The sequence below is a fragment of the Hylobates moloch genome, unplaced genomic scaffold, assembly GCF_009828535.3.
Source record: "Hylobates moloch isolate HMO894 unplaced genomic scaffold, HMol_V3 SCAFFOLD_5, whole genome shotgun sequence".
NCBI lineage: Eukaryota > Metazoa > Chordata > Mammalia > Primates > Hylobatidae > Hylobates > Hylobates moloch.
In genome coordinates, this window is record NW_026652280.1 from 111,291,309 (window position 1) to 111,318,071 (window position 26,763).

The 26,763-nt window shown below is 45.3% G+C and overlaps 1 protein-coding gene, 2 long non-coding RNA genes and 1 other non-coding gene across 4 annotated transcripts in view; 3 read left to right on the forward strand and 1 right to left on the reverse strand.

The window, feature by feature from the left end:
• Nucleotides 1-9,655, forward strand: part of LOC116467942 (uncharacterized) — a 54,403-nt gene extending 44,748 nt beyond the window's left edge. The window contains exons 3-4 of the mRNA XM_032151555.1: nucleotides 4,997-5,109; nucleotides 9,466-9,655. Coding sequence (XP_032007446.1) covers nucleotides 4,997-5,109; nucleotides 9,466-9,489 — 137 coding nt within the window. The 3' untranslated portion in view covers nucleotides 9,490-9,655. The remainder of the gene's footprint in view (nucleotides 1-4,996; nucleotides 5,110-9,465) is intronic.
• Nucleotides 9,656-14,765: 5,110 nt separating this feature from the next.
• On the forward strand, nucleotides 14,766-23,696 carry LOC131383526 (uncharacterized). Its single transcript, XR_009213653.1, has 2 exons — nucleotides 14,766-14,904; nucleotides 23,235-23,696. It is a non-coding gene; the product is annotated as an uncharacterized LOC131383526 (long non-coding RNA).
• On the reverse strand, nucleotides 15,801-24,916 carry LOC131383527 (uncharacterized). Its single transcript, XR_009213654.1, has 4 exons — nucleotides 24,460-24,916; nucleotides 19,858-19,998; nucleotides 18,143-18,358; nucleotides 15,801-16,155 (listed from the first exon to the last, which is right to left on the reverse strand). It is a non-coding gene; the product is annotated as an uncharacterized LOC131383527 (long non-coding RNA).
• Nucleotides 19,512-19,615, forward strand: LOC116469995 (U6 spliceosomal RNA). Its single transcript, XR_004248441.1, has one exon. It is a non-coding gene; the product is annotated as a U6 spliceosomal RNA (small nuclear RNA).
• Nucleotides 24,917-26,763: the final 1,847 nt, after the last annotated feature.

The window sequence follows — 26,763 nt, forward strand, 5'->3', positions numbered from 1 at the left end:
CCTCTCTTATCTTCCCTTTCTCTCACCCTCCCAGACACACGTGTGAGTGGCAGATCCAGGGTGATCTGGACCCTGCTGATCATCAGTGAGCCAAGCCTGGAAGCCTGAGCCATCACCAGCTGGGTGGTGGCCAGCTGTGGCTCCGGGCCACTCTAGAAACACTTGCCTTGGGCTGCAGCTGCCCTGGACTACTACCCTGATCCCTAGGAAACAGGACATGGGGCGTTCTCCTGAAGAGCCCTTGCCAATGTCCAGCAAGAAGCCAGTGTGGCATTGGGATCGGAAAGCCTGGAGTGTGAATATGGACTCTGATGTGCTGACTTACAGAAGAAGCATAGGCAAGATTCTTAGTCTCTGTGAATCTTGGTTTCCTTGTTTATGTAAGATGAAGATAATCATTATTACCCCATAGGGTTGTTAAGAGGTTTCCATGGGCATTCAAGCAGTGCTTAGCATGGGGTAGACATAGAGTAAGCACTGACATCACACACACACACACACACAGACACACACATACACACACACATGCACCTCACACACACATCAGCCACTCAAGACCATTCATTTGTTCATCAGTTGAGTGCCTTTTACGTGTCAAACACTGTGCAAGACACTTGAGAGGAATCAGTGATCAAAACAGACAAAAATTCCTGGCATCATGTCATGCAACTTCCAATGCAGGGAGACAGACAAGAAACAATAAACATGATAAACAAGGAGAGTATAATAGTATAGTATGTCAGAGGGGCTGAGACTGTCAGGAAAAAGAACAGAGCAGGGTAAGAGGAACCAGAAGGTGGGAGTAGGGGAAGGTCCAATGTTTAACAAAGTGGTCAAGAAAAGCCTTATTAAGAAGGTGACATTGATGTAAAGATCTGAAGGAGGTGTAGGAGGGAGTCAGGCAGATTTGGGGAGAAGGAAGTTCCAGGCAGAGGGAACAGCCCTGCAAAGTGCCCAAAGTGGAGGTGTGCCTAGTGTCTCCATGCAATAGGAGGAGGTTGGCTGTGCTGGGAGAGTGAATAAGGGGCGATACTGAGAGCTGAGGAGAGGGATGAAGGGAGGCTAGATCCGGAGGACCTTTGCATTGTCTGCTGGGGCTGCCTACCAAAGTTCCACAAACTGAGTGGCTTAAACAACAGAAAAGTACCAAGTTCTGGTGACCAGAAGTCCTTATAAGGTATCGTGTCCCTGAATTTCCCAACAGGTTTCTTCTTCTTATTCCTCTGCAGAAAGGTATAATTTGGGGACCCTTCCTTTTATCACCTCTCCTGCCAGGCAACATGGGCTGGTCTTCTGTGAGCTTTTCTTGCCTGCCACTGGTCCTTTCTTTCTTCCTTGAACAAACTATTCAGGCCTCAGAAGTCTCTCATCCTATCTGGGTTTATCTGCAGCATTCCTGATGGGGAGTCAATGTGCATCTTATGGCTCCACTCCTTCCTGCTGTGAGCACCTGAGAATGGTCATATCCTTGCTAGTTTTCTTATCAGTCTTCCCTGACCTGAGAGGCCCTTTCCTGCCTTTGGTTTCATTCTAGTTGGGTTGGTTGGCCCTACCCTGTATCCAGCTAAACCCAGCCCACTGCTTCTCTGGATAGGTATTTGTAGAAGGATCAACTCTAAAAATCAATCCAATTATTATAAATAAAAATCAATAATAATACCCAGTGTGGCCGGGCATGATGGCTCATGCCTGTAATCCTAGCACTTTGGGAGGCTGAGTTCGGCGGATCACCTGAGGTCAGGAGTTTGAGACCAGCCTGGCTAACATGGCGAAACCCTGTCTTTACTAAAAATATAAAAATTTGCTGGGCGTGGTGGCGTGCACCTGTAATCCCAGCTACTCGGGGCACTGAGGCAGGAGAATTGCTTGAACCCCCGGGGGTGGAGGGTTGCAGTCATTGCACTCCAGCCTGGGCGACAGAGCAAGACTATCTCAAAAAAGAAAAAAAAAAAAAAACAGTGCTAGTGATGGTTCCCTTGTGGCTGGTCATGGCATATATCATTATAATGATTTAGGAAAGTAATTTGGTAATATGTGTGAACTATCATGAGATCTAAGGGTGCTTGTACCCTTTCATTCAGGTATCTCACTTTTGAAAATTTAGCTAAAGAAAATAAACCTGAAGAGGAAAATACTTCATGTAAATAAAAATAGACATCATAGAAATTTATAACATGGAAGACTTGGAAAAAACAGTGATGACTAATATTTATTAAGTATTTATTATATACCAGGCATCATTAAGTTCCTAATATATTATTTCACCTAATCCTCACTACATCTTTATAAGATGGGAGCAACGAGATAGAACCTGCAATGACCATGTAACTCCTGTAATTTCCTCAGGCACCTACCAAGTGCTGTAGTTTGGTCTACTGGCCTTGAGGACTGCCCTACAGCTACATTAATCTTGATCTTGTACCCAATCCTTTCCTGCCCCTGCCCCCTCCCTCTAATAATTAGGCTACCACAGGGTAAGTGCTATGACATAGCCAATTAATGACAAGAATCACTACCAATTCTTGCAAGCTCTCCTCCTCCCTCCGTATAAAGTTAGGTTAATGACTCTGACAGGACTTTAAGTGAATTGGCTTGATTTTTGTAATTGAAAAAATTGAGGGTAGGGCATTACTTTAATTCCAGCTCCTCCTTCAAACCTTCAAGATCTTCTGGATCCCAACTCTTTTGTTTAATATAGTAACTATCTCTCTCAAGTTTTTTCACTGTAGATCCCATAGCATATGCACAGTGCCAAGAGACCCTCTCTAGGTTCGGATAATAGTGCTGAAACTCTTCCTTTCCTACCACCTTTTTTTTTTTTTTTTTTTAAATTAGGCTGTGTGCAGTGGCTCATGCCTGTAATCCCAGCACTTTGGGAGGCTGAGGTGGGAGGATTGCTTGAGCCCAGGAGTTTGAGACCAGGCTGGGCAGCATGGTGAGACCCCCGTCTCTACAAAAAAACAAATTAGTTGGGAGTGGTGGTGTACACCACGCCTATAGTTCTAGCTACTTGGGAGGCTGAGGTGGAAGGACTGCCTGAGCCTGGAAGATCGAGGCTGCAGTGAGCCATGATCACACCAGTGCACTCCAGCCTGGGTGACAGAGCAAGACTCCATCTCAAAAGAAAGAGGAAGAAGGAAGGAAGGAAGGAAGGAGAAAGAAAAAAGGAAAGGAAGGAAGGAAAGAAAGAAAGAAAAAAGAAAGAAAGAAAGAGAGAAAGAGGAAGGAAGGAAGGAAGGAAGGAAACAAGGAAGGAAGGAAGGAAGGAAGGGAAAGAAAGAGAGATTAAAGTACTTATGAACTCCTCATGTAGTAAGCCCAAAATTGAGCTTTTATCAGCTATCTGGTAGGTCCAAACCATGGGTTGAGTACTGGGTTAGTTCTTTGGCAAACTGCCTGAGTTCTCTGACCTTGAATAGGCATGACGATCCACTTTACAGAGTTGCTGAGCAGATGATGAAGAAGTAGGTGACAGTGCCTGCTACAGTACTTGGCACATCACACACATCCTCAACACGCATCCATTCATTCATTCACTCATTAATTCAAGCTGGCTTCTCCTCCATCATTCACTCAACATATGTTGCTAGAAATGTAGATGCAGAGCAGAACTGGTCCTGAGCGGGTCCCTACGCCTGACAGCTGCTGGTGAGTGTAAGGTCCTGGCCCGGATGCAGATCCCAGGTCTGATTCAGTGCTTGTAGCCCCACCATTTCTATTAGGAGAGGCTGGCTTCCTTGCACCCTGCCCGCCGCAGCTGGCTGCCTTTTCTCCAGAGGTGCAGAGAGTGAGGGAGGCACGAAGTGGGAAGTGCTGTCTTGGCAGAAAGACTGCTTTGGCCTGTATGGGGCCATATACACTTGAAGAATTAAGCTTTTCTGGTTTGGAGTCAGTCTATTCATCTTTTTTTTCTTTTTTTTTGAGTGGAAACATTATGTTTACTGAGTATATGTTCTTCAAAAGCAAGAAGTGTTTTTCCATCTAAAATTAACACTCCCTTTTAGGAATGATTATTGCCCACAGAGATTCCATGCTAAAATCACAATCCCTTTAGTGGCTATATCTTTTGAAAAAAGGAATGGGTCAAGTTTCCTATAGGAAGTTGCTGTTGAGCTCATGTAGGTTAATTATTTTTCCAGTGGCACCCCCTCCTTGCCCATCCTCTTGTCACCCACTGACAACCCTAACTTGTCACCCTTATTCCAGACATCAAGCTGAGTCCTTGAAGTGGTTGGAGGGACAAAACAGAATTCCTGGAGACAGTGTCCTAAGGGAGTGCCAGAGGCACTCATTTGTTTGACAACTAATTTTGGAGGCAGGTGCTCTTCCTTGTCTTAGGATCTTCCAGTCAGCAAGGCTGAAAATCTTCCTGCCTCCTGGAGCTTGCTTCTGTGGAAGAAGGCAGTCAGCAAACACACGAACAAAGACAAGTTCAGGGAGCTGAAGGTGCTGGAAAGAGGAGGAAACAAGGGTTTGTGGGTAAAATAATGTGCCCAATGTCGTGCACTTTGTAGGGGACAGAGCCAGGACTCAGCATGACGTGGATCTGACACTGGAATTCACCTGACTGTGCTACACAGGATCTCCTGCATAGCTAGTGCTTCCACCAGCAGGGGTGACAATTAGACCTTACCTTTGCCTAGTATTTTATACACTTCCAAGCGATTTCCAGCACATCACCTCATTTCACCTTGGAACATTATTATTTCCAGCTTTTCTTCTGTGGCCTGCCACGAATGTAAAGGAAAATGGTAGGAGCCGATCCTCGAGCAACGGAGCCAATTAAGCTCCCTGCAAATGTAGAGCAGTTGAATCCCCATGACATGAAGGACGAAGAAAAGCCTTGAATTGGCCATGTCTAGAGCAGAACCTTGTGGGCCGGAATTTAAATAGGCAAAGGTCTTTGCTTTCTCCTCCTGTGACTTACGGAAACTAGTTCTTATTCAGTCTCTGCAATGTGGAAAAGAGTCGCTGACAGCAGCTCCTGTATTCTTAGGTGCTGTGGGAATATGGCAGCAGCTCTCTGTCCTTCCAGTGTCTCCTGGGAAGAACATCTTTCTCTCAAGTGAACAGTGCTTACCCCTTCAAGCATCCAGTCTTAGCAATAAGGTCAGCGTTTGACTGTTTACAAAGTATTTTGGCATACTTGATCATGTTTGATGCTCACGTAATCCCACTGTGTAGCTTCTCATAATCTTTGTAACTTTTGGATAGGGAAACTGAGGGTCAGGCTGAAGCCACCCAATGGGTATGTTTCTGTGGGAATGGCAGACCAGCTGGGCCTTGAGACTCAGGATTCCTGACACCAAGATTCCTCCTCGCTCTGCCACTGAAAGGACGTTTGCTTTTGTGCTGGCTTTGGAAGGAACACTTTCTAAAATGTGTTATATATTTGCCTGCCTCTTACAGCAGAGGACACTGGGGGTAGGGAGTGTGTGGGATGGTGTAACATTTTCTTGACAAATATAGGTATTTTTATGAACACATGGCTCTCCATTCTGCATAGCATTGTGCCTGGGTATTACTTTTTCTTACTCCACCTTTTGATACCACTGGGCCTGCTCAGCCCTTGTCCTCTCCTAATTTTGAGGATTCCAATCAGAAGATGCTTATTACAAATTGTTGTAGGCAAATTCAGTAAGAGTGTAGATTGCTATAACTCATCTGAGGGGCGTTTAGGCAATGAGTTTAAGAAGCTTTAAAAATATTTGGCCAGGTACAGTGGCTCACGACTATAGTCCTAGAACTTTGGGAGGCTGAGGTGGGAGGATCGCTTGAGGCCAGGAGATTGAGACCAGCCTGTGTAACATAATGAGACCCTGTCTCTATTTTAAAGGAAATAAAAAAAAAATTTAAAGAAGTTTATAATTTTTGATCCCATAATATCCTAAAAGAATATTCAGAAGTGTGCAAAATTATTTCTGTATAAGATTATTCATCATGGCATTATTTATAAATTTTGAAATGGAAAGCAATCAATATAAGGAACAATTAAACACTGATTAAGTAAAACACATGACATCCATGTGATAGAATATTACATAGCCATTAAAATTGCAAAAAAACCCAATCAAATAGCAGTATGATATATTCATAATGTTTGTCGTAAAACAGCACGCACCTTCGAATCACAATTTTGAAAAAGTAATAAATAAACACAAACAGAAAAATAACAGGAGCATATACACCAACATTTCATAGGAGTTGCTTCTGCATGTGGGGCGATGGGTAGTGTTTTTTTTTTTATCAAGGCACTGAGTAAGGGCCAGGTCAATGGGTATGACTATCAGACATGAAAGTGGCTTGATGAGGCTGAGAAAATGTTTTTGCTGGTTTCTGAACTGGGGGCTCTGTTCTGAGGGTCTCAAAAAAGCTGTTATGGAAGGAGAACTATTATTTGCCTTAAAGATTTTAGTCTTGCTGGAGAGCAAATAGCCCATCAAACTATGAGAGAGCACAGGAAGGAGGGGGTGTCCATGTGGGCCCCACAATGACAAGAGGCAGGAGCTGTGTGTGGGCAGCTGGGCCTCAAAGGGCAGATGGAAAGTCAATAGGGGGAGGAAAGGGGGCGGCAGAGCCCTGCCTGGGTGGCAGAAGGGTTTCCTTCTGCTCCTTCCCTAGAAATCCAAGCCGCTTGTTGTAGCTCTGCTTGGACCAATGAATCCCAGAAGCTGTGTGCTGGGTCAGAGCACGTGTTGCCAGACCATCTGTGAGGAGCCTGACCCAGCCTGGCATGCCATAGGGATGCCCGTGGAAGGGCACAGCCCTACCCAGCACCAGCTGGGAGGGAACCTGCCTAGCCGCCCATTGCCCTGAATAAATCTGGGTTGCAGCTGCCAAAGCAGTTTGCCCGGTGCTTGTGCTGTCCTGCTGAGCAGCCCGGTGCCGGCTGGGCAGGAGTGTGGAGGGTGCACGAGGTATGGCTGAGGCCTCACCGTGGCATCTACTGTCTGAATAAGAATTCCAAGTCTCCATGTGGCCCTTTATTACTGATAATATGCCGTGGGTTGTGGGCAGCAGCATATTCATAGGAATACTAAGTGCATACAGGTGCATGTGCCCCAGGCCACCACCCCTACCTCCCCACATACACACACACCAGGCCCTGAGCATCTTTAGATTGGTGGGTCAGTGGGAATGCAGCCCCTGTCCCTTCTTGTCCTCATCCCACAGCCCAGCATGGAGGTGCCATCCTTGTGAAGCCCCGTTGCGGCTGACTGGGCTCCTGGCAGCTCCATCTTCTGGAGTGAGTCAGCCAGATTCTGGGGCCTTCGCTGCTCTGAGAACCTGCCAGAGTTGGGACAAGCCTCTGTCTTCCTGGGTGATTTGGGGAGGTCCACGCTCACTCTGCTCACCCGCCCCAGCTTCCTCAGCTTCACAAGAAGGATCAGGCAGGTGAGAGGAGTCCCTGGCTTACCTCAACCTAAGTAAGCCACAAAGTGAAGTGTGACAAGGTTTAACTGCCAATTGTAGTTGTTAATGTTGGTGTGTTTTGTAGTTAACTGCCAAAAAATCTTCTAAGAAGATGAGATGCCTTTTATTCATTCATTCAACAGATATTTATTCATTTAATAGATATGCATGTTAAGTGCTAGAAGAAATGGGAATGGAGAAGAAAAGACCCAGCAATTCCACTTTCATATATATGCACCCAAGATAATTAAAAATATATGTCCACACAAACCTTGTACACAACTGTTCATAGCAGAATTATTCATAATGGCCAAAAAGCAAAACAACCCAAATATCCATCAACTGATGAATGGATTAATAAAATGTAATGTATCCATAGCGAAATATTATTTGGCCATAAAAAAGGAATAAAATACTGATAGATGCTGCAGCATGGATAAACCTTGAAAGCATTCTGTTAAGTGAAACAAACCAGATGCAAAAGGTGTTATTTCACGATCCCACTTACATGGGATGCTCAGAATAGACAAATCTCTATAGATTTTTGTAGACAGAAAGTAGATTAGTGGTTGCCTAGGTTTGAGGAGGTGGTAGATAGAACCGAGGGGCTAAGAGGAATAGGATTTCTTTTTCGGGTGTTGAAAATGTTCTAACTGTAGTGTGGGGCTTACCTCTGTGAATTCAACTCCAGGTTGAGGGGTGGATGAGCATCACTCAGTTGGCTGGGCTCTGCCCTCATTGTTCCCTTTGGCTGGTATCCCTGGGGGTGTCTTGATTCCAAGTGGGCTTGTTGCAGTGGCTGCTAGACTACAATAAAGCCTCGGTTTCTGTAGATGAGGGCTAAGGCGTGAGGTCAGACCATGTGCAGGGCAGTGATTCCTGTAATTGCTAGAAAATCAGGCTATCATAGGCATTTACTCCTCCCTCTTCTGAGGCCGTGAAGGGTGGATTGGTGGCAAAGACATATGGTGTGACCTGATAGGATACCCCCCTGCTCCACAGCCTCCCAGTTTCCTCAGTCCTGCCAGACAACATTTGGGCAAACCAGCACAATCCAGCCTCTTTTTTATCCACTGCTGTCACCCCAAGTAACTCACCCTTGCTCTAAACACCCCTGCATTTTCCTGCAATCATCTCTTTTGTTCATACCATGTTTTCTGCCCTAAATGAACTTTCTTTATCATTGCCTGTTAAAATTCTACTCTTCTGTTAAGATGTGGACCGAACACCATCTCCATTCCTCCCACCATCCAGCATCAGGATGCATCTCTTCCTCTTCTGTGACTCCCATCACACCCATTATCCTTTGTGACTGGGTGACAGCACTGTCGCTGTGCTCATCTTCCTATTGTGGATATTTCTGTCTCTCCCATGGACGGTGAGCTCCCTGGGGGCAGGTATGCTCTACAATACCAATATGTGTCTTCCATGGTGCCCCATTCAATGCCTTGCACATGGTACGTTTTCAGAAAATGTCTGCTGAATTATGGTGTAGGCATTTTTCTAACCAGATGGGCTGTGTTCTGCAGGAACTCAGCATACAGGAATTCACCATTAATGAGTTTGAAACAAGGGGAACTGATTTTACAAATGGTACCTGTTTGCAAGATTTTTAGCCCTCTCAGTCCATTTACTCACTTAGGGCTGCATTCAGTGGTCAACTTCTGCTTCTCTATATCTCCCTGTACCTTCCTTCAGATCAGCTAGCACATTGCTAAATGCCAGTAGCTTCTGCAAGATAACCTAAGTACAGGGTTTGCACCACTACTGGGAGTGCTCTAAGGGCTGAAGAGGGAGCTGCTAAAATTGAGAGATTTTCATTTCATTATGTTCTGTTCAGTTAAGTCATCAGTGATATTTCTTCTTTAGACCTTTATCTTTTCTGTCAAACATAAAAATATTCCAACCACTTGCACCCATATTGGTGAATTGCAGGAGGTGACATGATGAATTTTTTAGCAGAAAACTTGTTTTTCCTCTGTGTGATTTGTAAAGGTCTGTTGTCCTTTTGCAGAGAATTTTATTATATGTTAGTGCCAATTTGTTTTCCAGAGGAGCACATCTCCAAATTTATAATGAAAGACAAGCAAAGTGGGACTTCATGGCCTTGGCTGGACACCAAGTGATAGCTAATTTTTGCAGCAGGGAAGACGAAATAACAAGTCCCTGGATTGCAATTTTGGTTTCTCCTTCTGTTCTCAAACAAAATTGTTTAAATAATAAACTCTTATCTTCATCATAATTATTAGTTAATGAATGCATGTCTGTATTTCAAAAGTATAATTTTATTTTTTAGATCTTAAATGTCATCCTAGGATTGGCAAATACCTTTGGGCTGCTGACCTTTGATTAAGGCAGAAGATGCTGGTGAAATAAATTAATAGTTCATTTAGCCAAATGGACTGGAAGGACAAACAAAAGTCTAGTTGACCAGCTGTTACTCCTGAAGGCTCATGTTAGCTACCATGTGATCTTTAGCCAGTACAGAGAAATGATGAGTATGTCCATTTGGTAGAATGAATGAGTTACATTTAAAACTATATATTTTATATTTACTTGATTAACTTGATTTGCTTGGTTATAGACTCTGAAATAAGGAATGTCATTGTAACATAACTCCAGCAACCATTTTGGAATCTCATTTGCTGCCAAGAACAAATGAGGATCTTAATTTATTCAATTTCTTATGTCAGAATATAAACTTTACACAATCCAAAAAACCTTTTCCCATGTCTCCAAATGAGGATCTTAATTTATTCAATTTCTATGTCAGAATATAAACTCCACACAGCCCAAGAAAACTTTCCCACGTCTCCCTCCCTTCCCTGTCATGCTTGTTCTTGTCTGCTCAGATCCTTCCTAGTGTGGAGACTCTACCTTGCACACATGCACCCTCACACATGCACACACACTCCTATCTCCATTCTTTGAGGACTCTGATCTTCTTCGGCCTTCAAAGGTGCTAATAGGTTAATTTATTTCTCATCCACCCAAGTCACATATCATATTTCTTCAAATCTAAAATGACATTGATTGCAAGATGCTACATTCATTTATGTACCATTAAAAAATTATAACTGCAAGAATCCAGAGATTTGTTAGGCCCTGATTTTAAAGATGTTTTAGAAATGATACAGTGTGAGCCTTGCCATCAATGAAATGTATTTAAATTTTGAAGGGATCCTTTTGGAGGCAATACCTTAGAGACTCCAATGGTAGAGTGTCAGGCATCTTGGCGGACTGCTGGGGGAGGGGTTTGGAGTCAGATGATGACTGTGTTGTCACACAGTCACATCATGTAGTAAGCTGCTTATTTCATATCTCCAGTGGGACTGGCTCTAGGTGTGAAGATCCAGTGTATAACAAAGTGAAACATACACAAGAAACATGTAGGAGGAGGTGTAGATCTGTCTACAGGAAATTCACAGATGTCCCGTGATGCTGTATAAATGTCATTGACCAGAGAAGCCTGTCCCACAAGTGTTCTGAGAACAACCTATAGTCAATCTCTTTGCCTAGGCACTGGGCTAAGGTAGAGACTTGAGTTCTAACTTTTGTTTTGCTGTTCTCCAGCCCAGGGGCCAAGTGTCCTGGGTGGATGGTTTTTGCCCTTCGTCCTCAGTTCCTCAAGGGAGGCGAAAGACCGTGGGCCTTGGGCTTCAATCAGGATAGCTCCACTTTTATCTCTTGGATATTGTTTGTCTGTGATTCTCTATTTTTAAAAAATGTTCCTCTGCTAAATGAAAGCTTGAAAGCCATTGATGCAGATGAACTTTATCCTTTTGTCCACTGCTAAAATTCTCAGATTTATTATTTCACTTTAAAAAGGTAGATTATGGAGAAATAGTAGACACTTTCTTCTTTCATGGTAGCATCAAGACAGGAGGGCCAAGGGTTATTCATGTGAGAGGTTGTTCTGTTCCAACTGCTTCCTCCTCACTGTTCCTGCTGCGGCCTCGCCTATAAGTGAGCCCTTGGGAAGGAAGCAGATTTGCCCAGTGTCTTGGTCTCCTATTGCTGCTGTAACAAATCACTACAAATTAAATGGCTTAAAACAACATAAATGTATTATTTTACAGTTTTTTAGGCTAGAAATCTGACATGGGCTAGAATAAAGGTGTTGGCAGGGCTGCACTTCTTTCTGGAGGCTCTAGGGAAGAATCCATTTCCTTGCCTTTCACATTTTCTGGAAGCCACCTTTATTCCTTGGTTTGTGACCCCCTTCTTCCATCTCCTCCAGCAATGGCGAGTGAGTACTTCTCACATCTCCCTGATTCTCTTCCATAGTCACATCTCACTCTGATTCTCTTCTGCCTCCCTCTTCCACATCTAAGGATCCTTGTGATTACACTGAGCCTGTTAAATTCAGTATAATCTTCCTATTTTAAGATCACTTGATTATCAACCTTAATTCTATCTGCAATCCTGATTTCCCTATGCCATGTAAGTCGTCTTTGGGGCCATTATTCTGTCTTCCACACCTAGAAATAGGAGTTGTAGTGTGACAGGGCTCGTGAGAATCAGAAAAAAAAAAAGTGACGCAAAACAAGCTGCAAATCTATAAGCTAGCCTATTTTGAGTTGTGACCTTGTCCCCATGTTATTGCTAGATAATGTTTATTAAACAAGGGACTTACGGAGTAGCACATAAATATTTCATGTGGGATTGGTGTCACAGGTTGGGCTTCCCAGAAGCTGACCCAGAGATGGAAACTTCCATGAGGGACATTTATTAGGAATACTCTTGGGATTAACACCTTTGGAATAGAAGGAAAATGAGAAACAATTTGTGCAGAGAGAGGTTGGGCTGCAAAGCAGTCTCAGCAAAGGCCTCTGCTGACCCCATAGGGAACTTTGAAGGTGGGGTGAGGGTGCCAGACCAGTATACCTCATTGGATGTGGGCTGCTCCAGGAAGCGGGGTGAGGTGTGACTTTGAGTGAGGCATCTCTCTTCAGCTAAGGCACTTCCTGTAGAGGTCTGTCTGCCAGCAAATCCCCAGCAGCTTGAGGGAATAAGTTCACCAGTTCTAAAGAGAAATCTGGGTGGTGCATCCCAATGCCCACTACAAAAGGACTCTAGTGTAGGGAGCTTGTCAATGAACTGGGGGGAACTCTCCAAGGCTTAGGTCCTAGAGCAGAGAAAGTGTGGATAGGAAATGTAGAGATTTGCCCAGACAGGCAAAGAGTTGATTCAGAAGGGATATTTTTTCATCTTCTACCTATACCCTAGTCACTGCAGAACTCTGAGGCTTCCTACCCATAGGGAGACAGTATGCCTGCTGGTCACCTCCTACTCATCACTGGGAATCACAGACAGAACAAGTGGTGGCAACACCGCCCTGAAGATTCTGGACAGTGAGTAGATTTACACAGAGTAAACAAGAAGCTGGACTGAGTTTGGTTTAATCTGTCACTCCAGAAACCCACAAGCTGACAGCAGAGTCAATTCCACAGTATTTATGTGCCTTGATGGCTGCTGCTCATGGTGGCTATTTCCCGTGATCACATCTCATTATTCTGTATTACCTTGTCATGTGGAGGAGGAAGGATATCATCATCAATATTCTCTGAATTCCTAAATTATTTCACTTCTTCCAAATGAAGTCTGTCTCACCAGCCTTGTGACCTTGGCATCCCTCAGAACTCTACCCAGGGCTGGGAGTCTAGTTTAGCCTTAAGTGAAGGCAGAATAAGTGGCTCCCCGACTCAGGGTCACCAGAAAAATCCTAACCCGTGAGAATCTTCCTACCCTGTTTTCTGATGTCTGAAGTCCCACCATTAGGGCACAAAATTTTCAACTTCAAGCTCTGATCCCAATTAAATGTAGACACATTCAGAAAGAGTCACTATCTCTCAATGAAAGTGCATTTTAGCCAGGCGCGGTGGCTCACGCCTGTAATCTCAGCACTTTGGGAGGTCGAGGTGGGTGGATTACAAGGTCAGAAGATCCAGACCATCCTGGCTAACACGGGGAAACCCACTAAAAATACAAAAATTAGCCGGGCGTGGTGGCGGGCGCCTGTAGTCCCAGCTACTCAGGAAGCTGAGGCAGAAGAATGGCGTGAACCTGGGAGGCGGAGCTTGCAGTGAGCGGAGATCGCGCCACTGCACTCCAGCCTGGGCGACAGAGCGAGACACCGTCTCAAAAAAAAAAAAAAGTGCATTTTAGATGTTTCCTGGGGGGGAAAATGGGATATAAGTAACAGTGTTCCAAGTACCAAAACCTCCCTGAGTCACCTGTGAAAAGCCATTTGGCAATAATACCGAAAGCTTTTAAATGTTCACACTCTGACCTAGCAGTTTCACTCCTGTGAATATAACCTAAGGAAACTGATCTCAATACTGAAAGGACTTTATACACAAGAATGGGCTGGGCGGCCTGGCTCACTCCTGTAATCCCAGCACTTTGGGAGGCCGAGGCGGGGTCGAGGGAGAAGCACCTGAGGTCAGAAGTTCGAGACCAGCCTGGCCAATATGATGAAACTCCGTCTCTACTGAAAGTACAGAAATTAGGTGCGCGTGGTGGCAGATGCCTGTAATCCCAGCTACTCAGGAGGCTGAGGCAGGAGAATCTCTTGAACCTGGGAGGCGGAGGTTGCAGTGAGCTGAGAACGCGCCACTGCACTCCAGCCTGGGCGACAAGAGCAAGACTCCGTCTCAAAAAACAAACAAACAAAAAAACAAAAAGAGAATGAATAATTTATAATGGTGAAGCTTTGGAAGCCACTTGAATGTTAAACATCTCCGAGATGCTCAGAGAAGTGACAGCGTTATCAACCCAATTTTTTAAAGTCCTGCCATTAAAAATTATAGGTAGGAAGCGTTTGTACTAACACGGTGAAAATGTTCATGTTACTAAGTGGAAAACAACCCTGGATTCAGCTTAGTATGTGCGTTTTACCACCGCTGTGTAGAAACAAATCCATACACAGGGACATCGAATGAAGTGAAACGCATGCAAGTGGTAATGGTGCTGTGCTTGGAGGCAGAATTGGAAGCAGTGTTAAAAGTTATTTATCATCATTCGTGTTTTTAAAATGCCGTGTGATGGCTGCAATACTTCTGTAACAAATGATGTTTAAGCACGGAGCCCTTCACTGGCCGACGCGCGGATGGGAGATAGGAGCCGCGCCCAAGCTCAGGTGGCGGCTGCGGGCAGGGCCGGCTGGGGCCGCAGCCGGGCGCGCTCCCGGCGGCGGACCCTCTGCTATCCTTGCAGACGGAGGCCGCGCCAGGTTGGGAGGCGCCACGCAGCCTCAGGCCGAGGACCCGCCGCGAAGCGCCGCCTCCGCGGGTTGATCCTCGGCAGCCGCCGTAGCGCAGAGACGAATCCGCGCTCCCCCAGGCTGCCGCGCGAGCCACCCGGAGGCTCCCACGTGAGCGGCGCATCCTCAGGGCCTGGGTGGGCCTGGCCTCCTTGGCTGTGAGATGGCACTGCGACAGTGCCCACCTCGTGTGCTGTGTGAGGGCCGAGTGAAATCGTGCATTTGCGGTAAGAAAGTGCTTTTCACGGTGCCCAGTCCTAATATGGGCTGCCAGCCTAAGTATAGAGTCACAGTCCCAGCCCAAAGGCCGGCTTCCAGGTGAACCCCTGTCGGGGAGACCACCAGACGTAACAGCCCCAGTCTACACTCCTGCACCGAGCAGGGGACAGTGTGGACGGCAGAGAGGTCCGAAGTCCCTTTAGAATAAGGATGGTGCTTCAGGGTTGTTAAAAGGATTAAATGAGATGATATCTAAAGGGATTAGCACAGTGGCTGGTGCTAAAATAAATCATTTTCTCTACTGCCACTGCTCTTACAACCAGACGCCTGCAACAGCCTGCTGGTTCGTCTCCTCATGTGTAAGCTGGAGTTAGTAGGTGTGTTGTGAAGATTGAGAGAGTACGCATAGGCAGAACCTGGCGTTTAATATTTGGGAAGTGGCAGCAATTCTTTCTTCACTAATCTACAGGCTGCACTGTGGTAGGCACATACCCTTAGCACCGATTCTTATAAGTGCAGGTAAAGAGGGAGAGAAGATATATTGTGTAAGTCGAAGGAGCCAGCCGTGTCCAGGGCGCTGCAAACCCTCAACAGTACTGTACCAGGGCCCTCTTCAGTGAATGAATCTCCTCTTTGGCCTGTTTGCTGTCTGTTTGCATTTGCTGCACCGATCAGTTCCCAAACCTGGTCTCTAAAGTCAGGAGCTCAAGGATGCTTGTCCCAATCCTAGAAAACAAGTACAGCATACACCAACAGCAGCATCCCTAAAAGCCAGCCCTACTGGCAGTGCGGGCCCTGCAACCCGTAGGTAAGTGGGACACTCTAAGCTTCTTGGAAACAGCTAACTCAGGGCCTGATTAGCTTACTCCCACCTCCTCTCTTCAGGAAATCAGACTGTGTAAAGTAAGAGAGAAAAGAAAATTGACATAAGTCTATTCCACTGTCTAATGAAATGTGTTTCCCTTGTGTTTAAAGTGAATTGTGGGCTGGCATGATGGCTCATTTGCCTATAATCCCAATGCTTTAGGAGGCCAAGGCAGGCAGATGGCTTGAGCTCAGAAGTTTGAAACCAGCCTGGCAACATGGAAAAACCCCATCTCTACAAAAAATACAAAAATTAGCAGGGTATGGTGGCGCATGCCTGTAGTCCCAGTTACTCTGGAGGCTGAGGTGGGAGGATGGCTTGAGCCTGGCAGGTCGAAGCTGCAGTGAGCTGTAATCACGCCAGTGCACTCCAGGCTGGGTGACAGAGTCAGGTCCTGTCTCAAAAAAAAAAAAAAGTGAATTGTAGTACCAGCTGCATTTATAGAGCCCTTTCTCTTTACAGTCATGGTGCTAAACTCTCTGATTTCATTTAATCCTCACAACCACCCTCACAATGCTGTGTCCATTTTACATATTGAAAAACTAAGACTCAGGTTAAGAGAGACTTGTTGAAGGTCACAGCTAGTAAGCTGCAGAGAACCAGAAAGTGAATCTGGGTTGATCTTGACTCTAAACAGTTTGCTTTTAACAACTATACTCCTTTGAACATATTTACCCTATTTTCTTCATTAAGTAAAATGCCTTCCGTATCTTAATTTTCAGAACCTCTAATAAAACATTTTGCAGAACATATTTTCTAAGTATCCCTGATCCCCACAAACCAGGCTGCCTTCTCTAACCTTTTAGTCATTGCAAATACATAATAGATGCATGCCGAATTTGTGAGCTTGGCACCACACATGATAGGCTTTGGTTAGGGAATTCAGCTACAAGCAACCAAACCCTCAGAGCCAAAGCCAGGGGTGCTAGGACCCCTGGCCCTGCAGTGGCCCTGATATGGCCTTTGTGTCCTGCCTCAGAGGCCTTTCCCTCCCCACAGTTACTGGGACAAAATGTCCTATGCTTTCACCCTTATGTGGCTCCAGATGTAGGATTTAATTTTTTAAAAATCTGCAATACTGCAGCAGAAATGTAGTTATGAGTCAGGGATGTGTATGTGTGTGTGTCTGTGTGTGAAAACCAGTCTCTCAGCACCAGCTAAAAATGTGAAGCAGCAAGTCTGTGCTGGGAATTGAGGACACCATATGCTTGCATTTCTAGGTCTTCCTAAGAGTTATATAACTGCCCCCAAAGCCAGGGGGCAGGAGCAGGGCCAGCCGTGGGAGACGTTTCCAAAGAGGAATGCTGAGGAAGGACTGACCTTGAGGAGACAGGGAGTTTGCCAGGCTGTGGAATGTTCCCAGCCTTGGGGCTTAAACAAAAACTGTATTCAGAGGGTGAGTGCTCTGTTGAGAGCAAACCCTATCTGCCTCCTGCTTTGTCTCTGGTGCTTATCAAGGTGAGCCCTTTCTCTGCAGGTTCTGGATATTGAATTTAGAGGTGGGCACAGCTGCCAGAGCAAGGCCCTAGTAATCCTCCCAGCCATCTCTAATTAGCCGACTTCAGGGCCCTCCCCGCCCCCCAGCCTTCCGTGTCCTGAGGGTCAGGCAGAGGGGAGATAAGAGCTCTCAACTATTCATAGAATAAGGTTGCAGAAAGGCACCCTGGGAGGAGAGCTGTGGCAGGGAACACAACCAATCAACAAAAGTTATCAAGGGCTCACTCTGGTCACCCTTGGGGGAGGGAGGTATCTGATGGGCCCCATCCTGCTGAGGGCCTCTGTACAGTATTCTTTCCTAGAAAACACCCTCCCCACCATCCTCGCTCCCCACTGCAGATCTTACTTAACTAAAGCCCATTATTCTTACAGGCCTCAGTTCAGAGGCCTGAGACCTAGAGCAATGTTTTTCAAACTGTGGGTCATGACCCATTAGTAGCTTGTGTAATTAATTTAGTGGGTTACATCGAGCATTACCGTCCCCCACACCCTCCAAAAAAACAAAGACAAAAAAGAACAAAGGAAACAGAAAAGAGGCTATCTGAGCACATTAGACACCATGAAGTTAAGTGTTGTTAGTTATGTGTATGCAGGATCGTGATATAAAAAGCCAAATTCTTAGTGGTGATTGTGATTAAAAAAAAAAAAAAAATTCAAAAACCCCTGGCTTAGAGGCTGCATTTGTCTATATCCTTCTCACTGCAAGTGTCAGAAACCCTGGCTCAATCTAACTTAGACGAGGAGGACATTTATTATCTCACTTAAAGGGAAGACTAGAGGCGGTGCAAGCCCCAGGGTGGTTAATACAGTGGCTCAACTCTGCCACCAACAGTACCATGACTTCATGGTGGGTTTTATCCTCAAACTGGTAGTAAGATGGTTACCGAAGCTCCATGTCATATCCAGAGAACACTCAGTGGGAGGAGAGACAGAGACTAGATCTTCTTGTGTCTCTGAGGAGTGAAGAAATTTTTCCTGGAAGCCCTCTGGCTGAATTCACTATCTCAGTAGAGAATTGGTCACAACTGTATTCCTAAATCCATCACTGGCAAGGGGGTATTGGAGTCTCATGAGTAGATGAGACTGTGCAGGAGATCCCCCTGGAGCCGAAGGTGGGAGAGAAAGATGGATACAAAAGTGATAAAAAAAGTAGGACCAAATGACAGAATGGGAGAAGATGCTTGCAGTGTCTAAAACTGACTAATAGCTAGAATACACAAGGAATTCCTACAAATCAGGAAAAAGACAGCAACCCCATAGAAAAATGAGTAAAAGATACGAACATGCAATTTTTAGAAGAATTAACCCTAAAATCTTACAAAATATGATAAAATGCTCAAAATCATTGTTAATCATCAAAAATATGAATTTAAATGAGACTTTACATATGTTAGGCTGAAAACAATTATTAATAGAAACCTGCGAGGTCTGAGAAAATTAAAAAAAAAGAAAAAAGAAAAAAAGCCAGCTGGATAATTCCAGTGATTGGCAGGGTGTGCAGACGTGGGAACCTCACGCTGCTGGTGAGACTGTGGATGGGTGCAGCCATTCTGGAGGGCAGTCTGGTCTTCTTGGTGAAATTACGTAAATGAATATATAATGTGACCCACAGTTCTGTCCCAGGAGAAATTCTCACAAAGGCCAGGAGAAGACCTGTGTGAGGATGTTCCTGCAGTCTTATTAGTGGTGGAAGGGAGTTGCCCACCAACTGAGTGTCAATTATTGTGAAAAAGAATAGGTCAGATGTGGGGCGTGCACACAAAAAGCACCGTGCAGCAATTAGAAGCAACTGGAGTATCATAGGAAGGATCGGGAGTACTCATAGCAAAAAAAAAAAAAAAAAAAAAAAAAGAATCTACTTGGTGGTTATGAGTTTTTTTGAAAGGTCATTTTTGATGAACATGCATACTGAGATGTATAATGGGTGAAACCATGTCTGGGATTGTCTTAAAATACTTCTGAAAGAAAGAAGTAGGGATGGAGAGGAGAGACTAGATAAAACACAATTGGCAAAATGTTGGTAAAATTGTTCAAACTACGTGATGGCTACATGGAAGTTTGTGATATTATCTTCTCTACTTTTGTGTACCTTAGAGAATTTTCTTGATAAAAGTTTAAAAGTGCATACACACACACAAAACAATACCCGTGTTGCAAGAACATATTGAAATAAGAAGATAAACATTAAAATGCTTGGTTACCTTTTAGGAGAAGAAAGGAAGGAGAGCTGAGTGTGGTACAAAAAAGTGAAGAGTGCTGGCTTTGGAAGCATGTATGCTAAAATTGGAACCACACAGAGATGACCATGACCCCTGTGCAAGGATGCTGTGCAAATTCATGAAGCATTCCATATTTTTATAAGTAAATAAATGGAAAAAAGTGTAAAGAAAAAAGGTCCAGAAAAATTGGGATACCCCAGTGGAGCATGGGATGGGTAAAGACCAAGAGGATGGCATGCACATTTGGCAGGCAACCAGCAGGGCCTGCCTGGAGCCCATCTTTATTTTCCCCAGGAGCCTCCTCCCAACCCCTGAGGCTTGGTTAGGCTCCAGCTGTGGTTTTCTGTGGTACCAGGGGATTTTCCTCTTCTGGCACTTACCACACATCATCTTAAGACCTGCTCATTGCACTGTCTTCCCCACCAGACTGTAACAGGGAGTGGGCCTGTGTGTCTGTTTTGCTCAATTCCATGCCCCCAGCATGTGGCACAGGGTCCACCATTCTGGGTGCGCTCTAAAATCTGTTTAGTGAAAAACAGTAGTCAATGTTTGTTGAGTATTATCTCACTTTATTCTCACAACTCTATGAAGTAGGAAATAGTATTTACACCCATTTGATTAACAAGGAAATGGAGGAGGCTCAGAGAGGTTAAGTGACTTGCCTGAAGTCAGAGCTAAAGTGTGGCAGAGCAAAGATCCAGGCAGACCAGCTGCCATTAGAACCAGTGTTCTCAATCCCTGCACCATACTATCTTGAAGAGGGATGGAGGCCAGTGGTGTCGAGAAGCTAACACACTTGAAATATTTTTCAGTCACCATCAGACACTCCCAAACCAAGAGCTAATGTGGTGGTACAGGCTCTGGGAGCTGTGTGGTTGAGAAGGGAGTGGAGTGATCAGAGAGATAGGGAACATTGGAAAAGAGATTAATAGAATGTGATAGAAAGTGATTACAGGTGAATCCAAAAGCATCTTCCCTAAATTGTTATGGGGTTGAGATGGTAGGCTGAGGCCCAGCCCACCCCTATGGGGGTGTCTCTTGCCTTCTAGATAATTCTTAATTAGTGGTTCTCAACTGGGGGTGATTTTGCCTCCAGCGGACGGACATTTGATAGTATCTGAAGACACTTTTCCTTGTCACAACTGGAGGGAGAAGGGTGATTAATGACATCTAGTGGGTAGAGCCCAGGGAGGCTGCTAAACCTGCTAAAATGCACAATGCACAGGATAGCATCCCCCAAACAGATTCATCTGATCAAAAGCTTTAACAGTGCCGCAGTTGAGAAACCCCACCAGTTCTTAACCTGAATGATGGTTCTGACCATTCACCCACTCTGCTTCCACAGTCTTTCTCTCTCAGCTTCCAGAATCTCTAAATACAAGGACATGGCAAAGACACAGTGTTGTCAAGAGAAGCCTGCGTGTGGGCTAGGCGTAGAGAGCCTCACATGATGGCATTTCCTTTGATGGTTCATTACAGCCCAGGGCCACTGTATCATCATCCCACCTTTCTACTCTCTGATGCTTAGTCCCAGTGGTGTGCTGGTTAATGTTTAACAACCAGCTCTCTGGGAAAACAAGTCCTGTTTTGTAGCATTTGACAATTTCCATGGTGTAACTATTCCAACCTTGGCCAATTTAATGTTACCAATGAGAAGTCACCTTGTTTGCAAAATTCCTGAAAATTTAACAAATGAGCTGGTGTGAGCCAGCTCCTGCACACCACTGCTTAGACCCCACCTTCCAATCTTCCATGTTCTCTCATAAGCCACATAAATGCATACCCACTGAGTCAATGGCTTAACACAATGAAAGTGGGTTTCTCACACAATAGTCTGATATGGGTGTTCCTGATTGAGTGGTTCTCCCACATGGCCCTCCTCCAAGCAGCGACTCAGGACCAGCCTTCTTCTGTCTTGTGGCTTACTTCCTCTAGAAGTTCTCAAACTTCAGTATGCATCAGAGTCATCTGGAGAGCTTAAAATGCAATTCCCCAGAGTTTCTGACTCAGTGGGTCTGGGATGGGGCTTGTGGATGTGCATTTTATAAACAGTTCCCAGGCATTGCTGGTCTTGCTGGTTGGGGGACACATTTTGAGAATCATTGCTCTGAGGCAATGATTTGATTTTTTTTTTCTTTTTTCTTTTTTTTTTTGAGACAGTCTCACTCTTTTTGCCCAGGCTGGAATGCAATGATGCGATCTCGGCTCACTGCACTGCAACCTCTGCCTCCCGGGTTCAAGCAATTCTACTGCCTCGGCCTCCTGAGTAGGTAGGATTACAGGTGCCCGCCACCGTGCCCAGCTAATTTTTTGTATTTTTAGTAGAGATGGGGTTTCACTATGTTGGCCAGGCTGGTCTCGAGCTCCTGACCTCAGGCGATCCACCTGCCTCGGCCTCCCAAAGTTCCCAGCCTGAGGCAGTGATTTTATACGTTGGCAGCACATTGGAATCACCTGGGAAGCTTTGTTAAATCCTGATGCCTGGTTCCACTTCTAGAGTGTCTGTTTTAATTCGTCTAGGATGCAGCCTGATAATGGGGGGGGGGGGGCCGGTGGTTGTTTAAAGCTCTCATGTGATTTCAATCAACAGCTAACGATGAGAACCACTGCTTGAGGGCCTTCCAATTTCTTCCACCATGCATCTGGTAGGTATAGAAAGAGAATGCTTTTTTGTGGAAGGGCTTATGGGCCAGGACTGCAAGTGATATGTACATCAGGCGAACTCCTGTTCCATTGCCTAGAACAGTCACATGGCTCTACCTCCACAAGGTGAGGTGAGAAATGTGTTCAAGGTGGGTGCTTAGGAAGAAGAAGGGGTATGGTTTGTTGAACAACTAATAAGTTTCTGCCATGCCTACCTAGTAGCTACTTCTTTGGAATAAGTATACCTAGCTAGCTGCTCAAGTATATGGACCCACAAGAATCTGATGAGTCCACATTAGTATATGGGAGTCTCTGGCTTTAGGGTATGTTGAGGTAAAAACCACCAGTGGCAACACAGGGTTCTTTTATGTCCCTAGTAGGAAGCAGCTCGATCTAATGGAAAGATTAAGGCTTATAGATATGTGTTCAAACACATTCTTAACCACTTCTTACAGGCTACTAACCTCTCAATTTCCCCTCTGCAAAGGGGATTATATTTACCTCTAGCTACTTCATAGTATGAAATGAAATAAAAAGCCCTCAAAATAGTGCTGTAGGCAGTAGTACATGTTCAATAAAATGTTGGTTTCCCTTCCCTTAGAAAACATTGCCTTGTTGGCACCAGTGATAAGGGAGCTGGATTGGGTGACCAGCAAGGACTCTGGGCTTCTCTCCTGGCACATGCACATGGGGTGAAGAGCTGGCTGTGAGCATTTTGCTGTCTTTTCTTTGGGAGAGAACCCATACACAGAAGACTTTTATAGTAAAGGATGAATGTTGGTTTCTGGGACAATATATAGTTGGCAATAATGTCTTCATATGCCTGTCATTTTAGCAAAACCTTAAAAACTTGCAACCAGCTGGGCGCTGTGGCTCATAGTTATAATCCCAGCACTTTGGGAGGCCAAGTCAGGAGGATCTCTTGAGCCCAGGAGTTTGAGAGCAGCCTGGGCAACATAGTGAGTGAGACCACATCTCTAAAACAAACAAACAAAAAAACACCAACAACAAAAACTTACAAGCAGTTTTAAATAGAGCAATAATTTATACTACAAAGACATTCTCTGCATTTACCGAATAACCTCTTTAAACAGCTCTTCTTTCCTACGCGCAGATTAACTGTACTGCGTCAGAGTCCTAAATGGGGAAGGGAAGAGATGAGAAGGGATGAGATCCCTGCTTCTTATAGAAGACAGAGCCGGGAGGGACAGTATTAAAACTTCTGTCAGCTGAAGGACAATCATGAACACAGAGGAGGCCTCTCTACAGCTCACAGGAGGCAAGAGAGACATCCCTATACGCAGACAGCCGCAGCCTGGGAAGCAGATCTGCCCATTCACCTAACAGGAGAGGCAGTGCCGAGCTTGCCTGGGATTAGAGCCTCCCACCTTCTTGCTCCCCACTTACGCAAGTTGCAGCTTGATCACCCAGCAGCTCCTGGGGGCAAATCCATTTGAGTAACTGTTCAACAGCATGTGCTTAATTTCCAAGAAACTTTCCATGATCTTATGTTTTAACACCAACTCTAACCTTCCCTGTTCTTTGTTTTTCATAAAAACACTGCCCTTCTCCTGTTCTTGGTCCCTGCTAGTGCTTTCTACCACCACAGCCAACACTTCCCTAGCATGTTGGGAGCCCAGGATTCGAGCCCGTCTGGGTTCAAGGCAGATTCGTCCAACTCCACCACTTTGTGGCTGTGTGACTTCAGGCAAGTTACTTCACTTCTCTGAGGCTCAGTTGTTTCACTTGTGAAATGGTCAGTTTAGGACATTGCCTGGCATGTAACAACCACTATACAGTAAGTAGCTACTTCCATTAGGTGGGAACAGCAACGTGTTCCCCTGTGTTTATCTTCAGGAGACACCTGGAGCACAGTTTGGGGTGGAGATGTGTGTATGGGTGGGTGTAGGAGGTGAGTGGCCTTTTATTGAACTATGACGAAGAGCCAGTCACTGTACTAAGCCCTTTCCACATTTTCCTTCACTTAGTCTTCACGATAGCCTCATGAGGTAGGAACGGGGGTCACCTCCATTTTACAGACAGAGGCTTGGAGAGACCACATGTCTTGCCCACATTGTCCACCTAATATGCCTAGGATCCAGGCTTCCCAACCCACTGCTGAGACTTACGCTGCCTCCGGGCACATGGGTGAGGTGGTGGGGCTGAAAAGGAAACCCAGTGCTTGAAAGTCTGTGGGCACAAATCCTGTGCAGTCCCACCAGCAAGCCTGAGCCCAGCCAGGAGATGCCTCCCACTGTGAGCGCCTGAACATCTGTGCACTCAGGTTTGCATCTAGGAGGGTGGCACACAGTGTAGCTGGTGGGAAATGTGAGACCCACCCATTCCAGTCTTGTTCCAGCCTTGCCTCCTCTTCTTAAACACAGGACACCATGGACAAGTCCCTTTGCCTCTATGCCCTCCTCCTTCAGTAGGGAGTGTTGACGCCCTGTGCTAAGTGCTCAGTTTTCTTTGTGAGGCACTGAGCTGAGCACCAGGGATAAAATGGAAAGAACAGATTGGCTTTATGACCTCATAAAGCTTAGCAGGAAAAAAAGGGATATTAAATCAATAATTACACAACTGAGTAATATAATTAATTGGAATTGTGAGTTCTTTGAAGAAATAGAGAGTACTCATCAACTATCTGATGGGAGATTTCAGTCTAGTTGGGGGAAGGGAGGGGTTTGTTGTGAGAGCATTAGAGGCCTAGGACAGGGACTAAAAAGCTCTGGAACCAGGCAGGTCCAGGGCTGATGTTCCTCTTGGTGTCTCTGTCTTTGTGGATCTCTTCTTTACCTAGTACCTTTGCTTGCCATGGGTACCCACTCAACTTTCTAACACCCTAATTCCATGCATGACTCATTCTTACATTCTCTAACTTCAAAGTCTTGAGAGAGGAAAGGCCTTAACTCACAGACAGGTGGCAAGCCGGGGCATGGATTTCCCTTGGGTAAGGTGTCAGCCCTAAGCCAAGAAGTAGACTCAAAGTGAATGTTAAATGTTAAACATTTAACAGTAAAATGTTAAAATGATGGCTGTTCGGGCAACAGAAAAATGTGCATGCATCCATTCATTCAATAAACATCCATAGCATTAGATGCTGGGGAGGGTATAGCCTGGTCCATGTAATCTAGGAATTCATTATCTGGGAACAGGCAAATCAACAGAAGTGGAAGTGCTACACTAAGGTGTGCAAAAGTGAGGATCCAGACCCAATGGGTATTCACAGGGTGAGTGGATTTGCCAAGTGAATGAAGGTCAGGGGGAAGGTGGGTGGGTTGGGAGAATGCCAAAGGGACTTACAGGATGGCAGAAGAAAGGGTGTCTGGCATGTTAGGGGACTGCACAGGAGTTTGAATGGCTGAGCAGAGGTGGGTTTATGTGTTGGGGTCCAGTGTGAAGATGGATGGTGGAGAGGGACAGCCATATGGGCTTGGAGGATGGATTAGAGCATTAGTTCTTAGATTTTGCTGTGCATCAGAATCACCTGGAAAGCTACTTTTAACAGATTGCTGGGTTTCACCTCCAGTTTCTGATTCAATAGGTCTGCATCAGAGTTTGCAGTTCTAACAAGCTCCCAGGTGAAACTGATGCTGCTGGTCCAGAAACACTTTGAGAACTACTGGATTAGAGAAAGGCAAAATTAGGGATATCACCAAAAAGCTGCTTCAGGCACCCAGATGTAAAGGGCACCGGCAGTAGAGAGAATGAATTATTCAACAGCAGCCACTATGAGACTCCCTTTTATGCATAATTTCACTTAATCCTTTTAACAGCTCTGAAAATTCTAGAGTAAAGGAAGCACAAAGAGGCTAAATTATGTGCCCTTTGTCATCCAGTGATGGGTCACTGTCTGTGTCTGTTAAAAGATGCAAAGTCCATGTTTTCTACCACAACATTGGAATCCACAGTAATTGGGTGGGGGGCAGAGCAGGAAAAGAGAGGGCTCACCCACCTTTCTGGTTTCTGGCTTAGGCAGTAGGGTGCCAAATGTCATCAATGCCTAAAGCATATTTATTTGTGGAACCTCAAACTTAGGCTTGCCATTGGTACTAAGACTCAAGTGTGCCATGCTCTTTCTGAACAAATGCAGATGTCCAGGACACACTGGATTTGTACATCTGGGGCTCAGGAGAGGACCAGATCAGAGCTGGAAATCATGCCAGGAAGAGTGTGAAGCAGGGAAAGAAGGTGTGGAGGCCCTCCCTGAAGAAATGAGGGGTCGAGCAGGTGAAGAGGGGGCTGAGAGCTAAGGAGTGCACAGAGACAATGACAGAAAGACGGGAGGTCTGGTTTCAGGAAGGGTGTGATGGACGCAAGAGATGCAGCAGAGGTCAAGGAAGGACTAAGATGCATCAGGAGGTCAGTATGGCCTCAACCAGACAATTTCGGTGGACTGGTGTTCATGGGAGCTGGAAGAGGCAGAGGGATGATGGGGAGGTGAACAATTAGGAGGAGTGGCAGCGACTCTTCTAGTTCGTCCATGAGGGAGGGTGACAGCTAGAGAAAGGGGTAGGGGTCAGGATATAAGAGGGATAAGACTCCAATTTAAATGCTGAGAAGGACCTTAAGAAGTTGAACATATCAGCGAGGACTCATATATTGAAAAAGATATGTGGTCAAAAGTGTTAGGAAGGCATTTA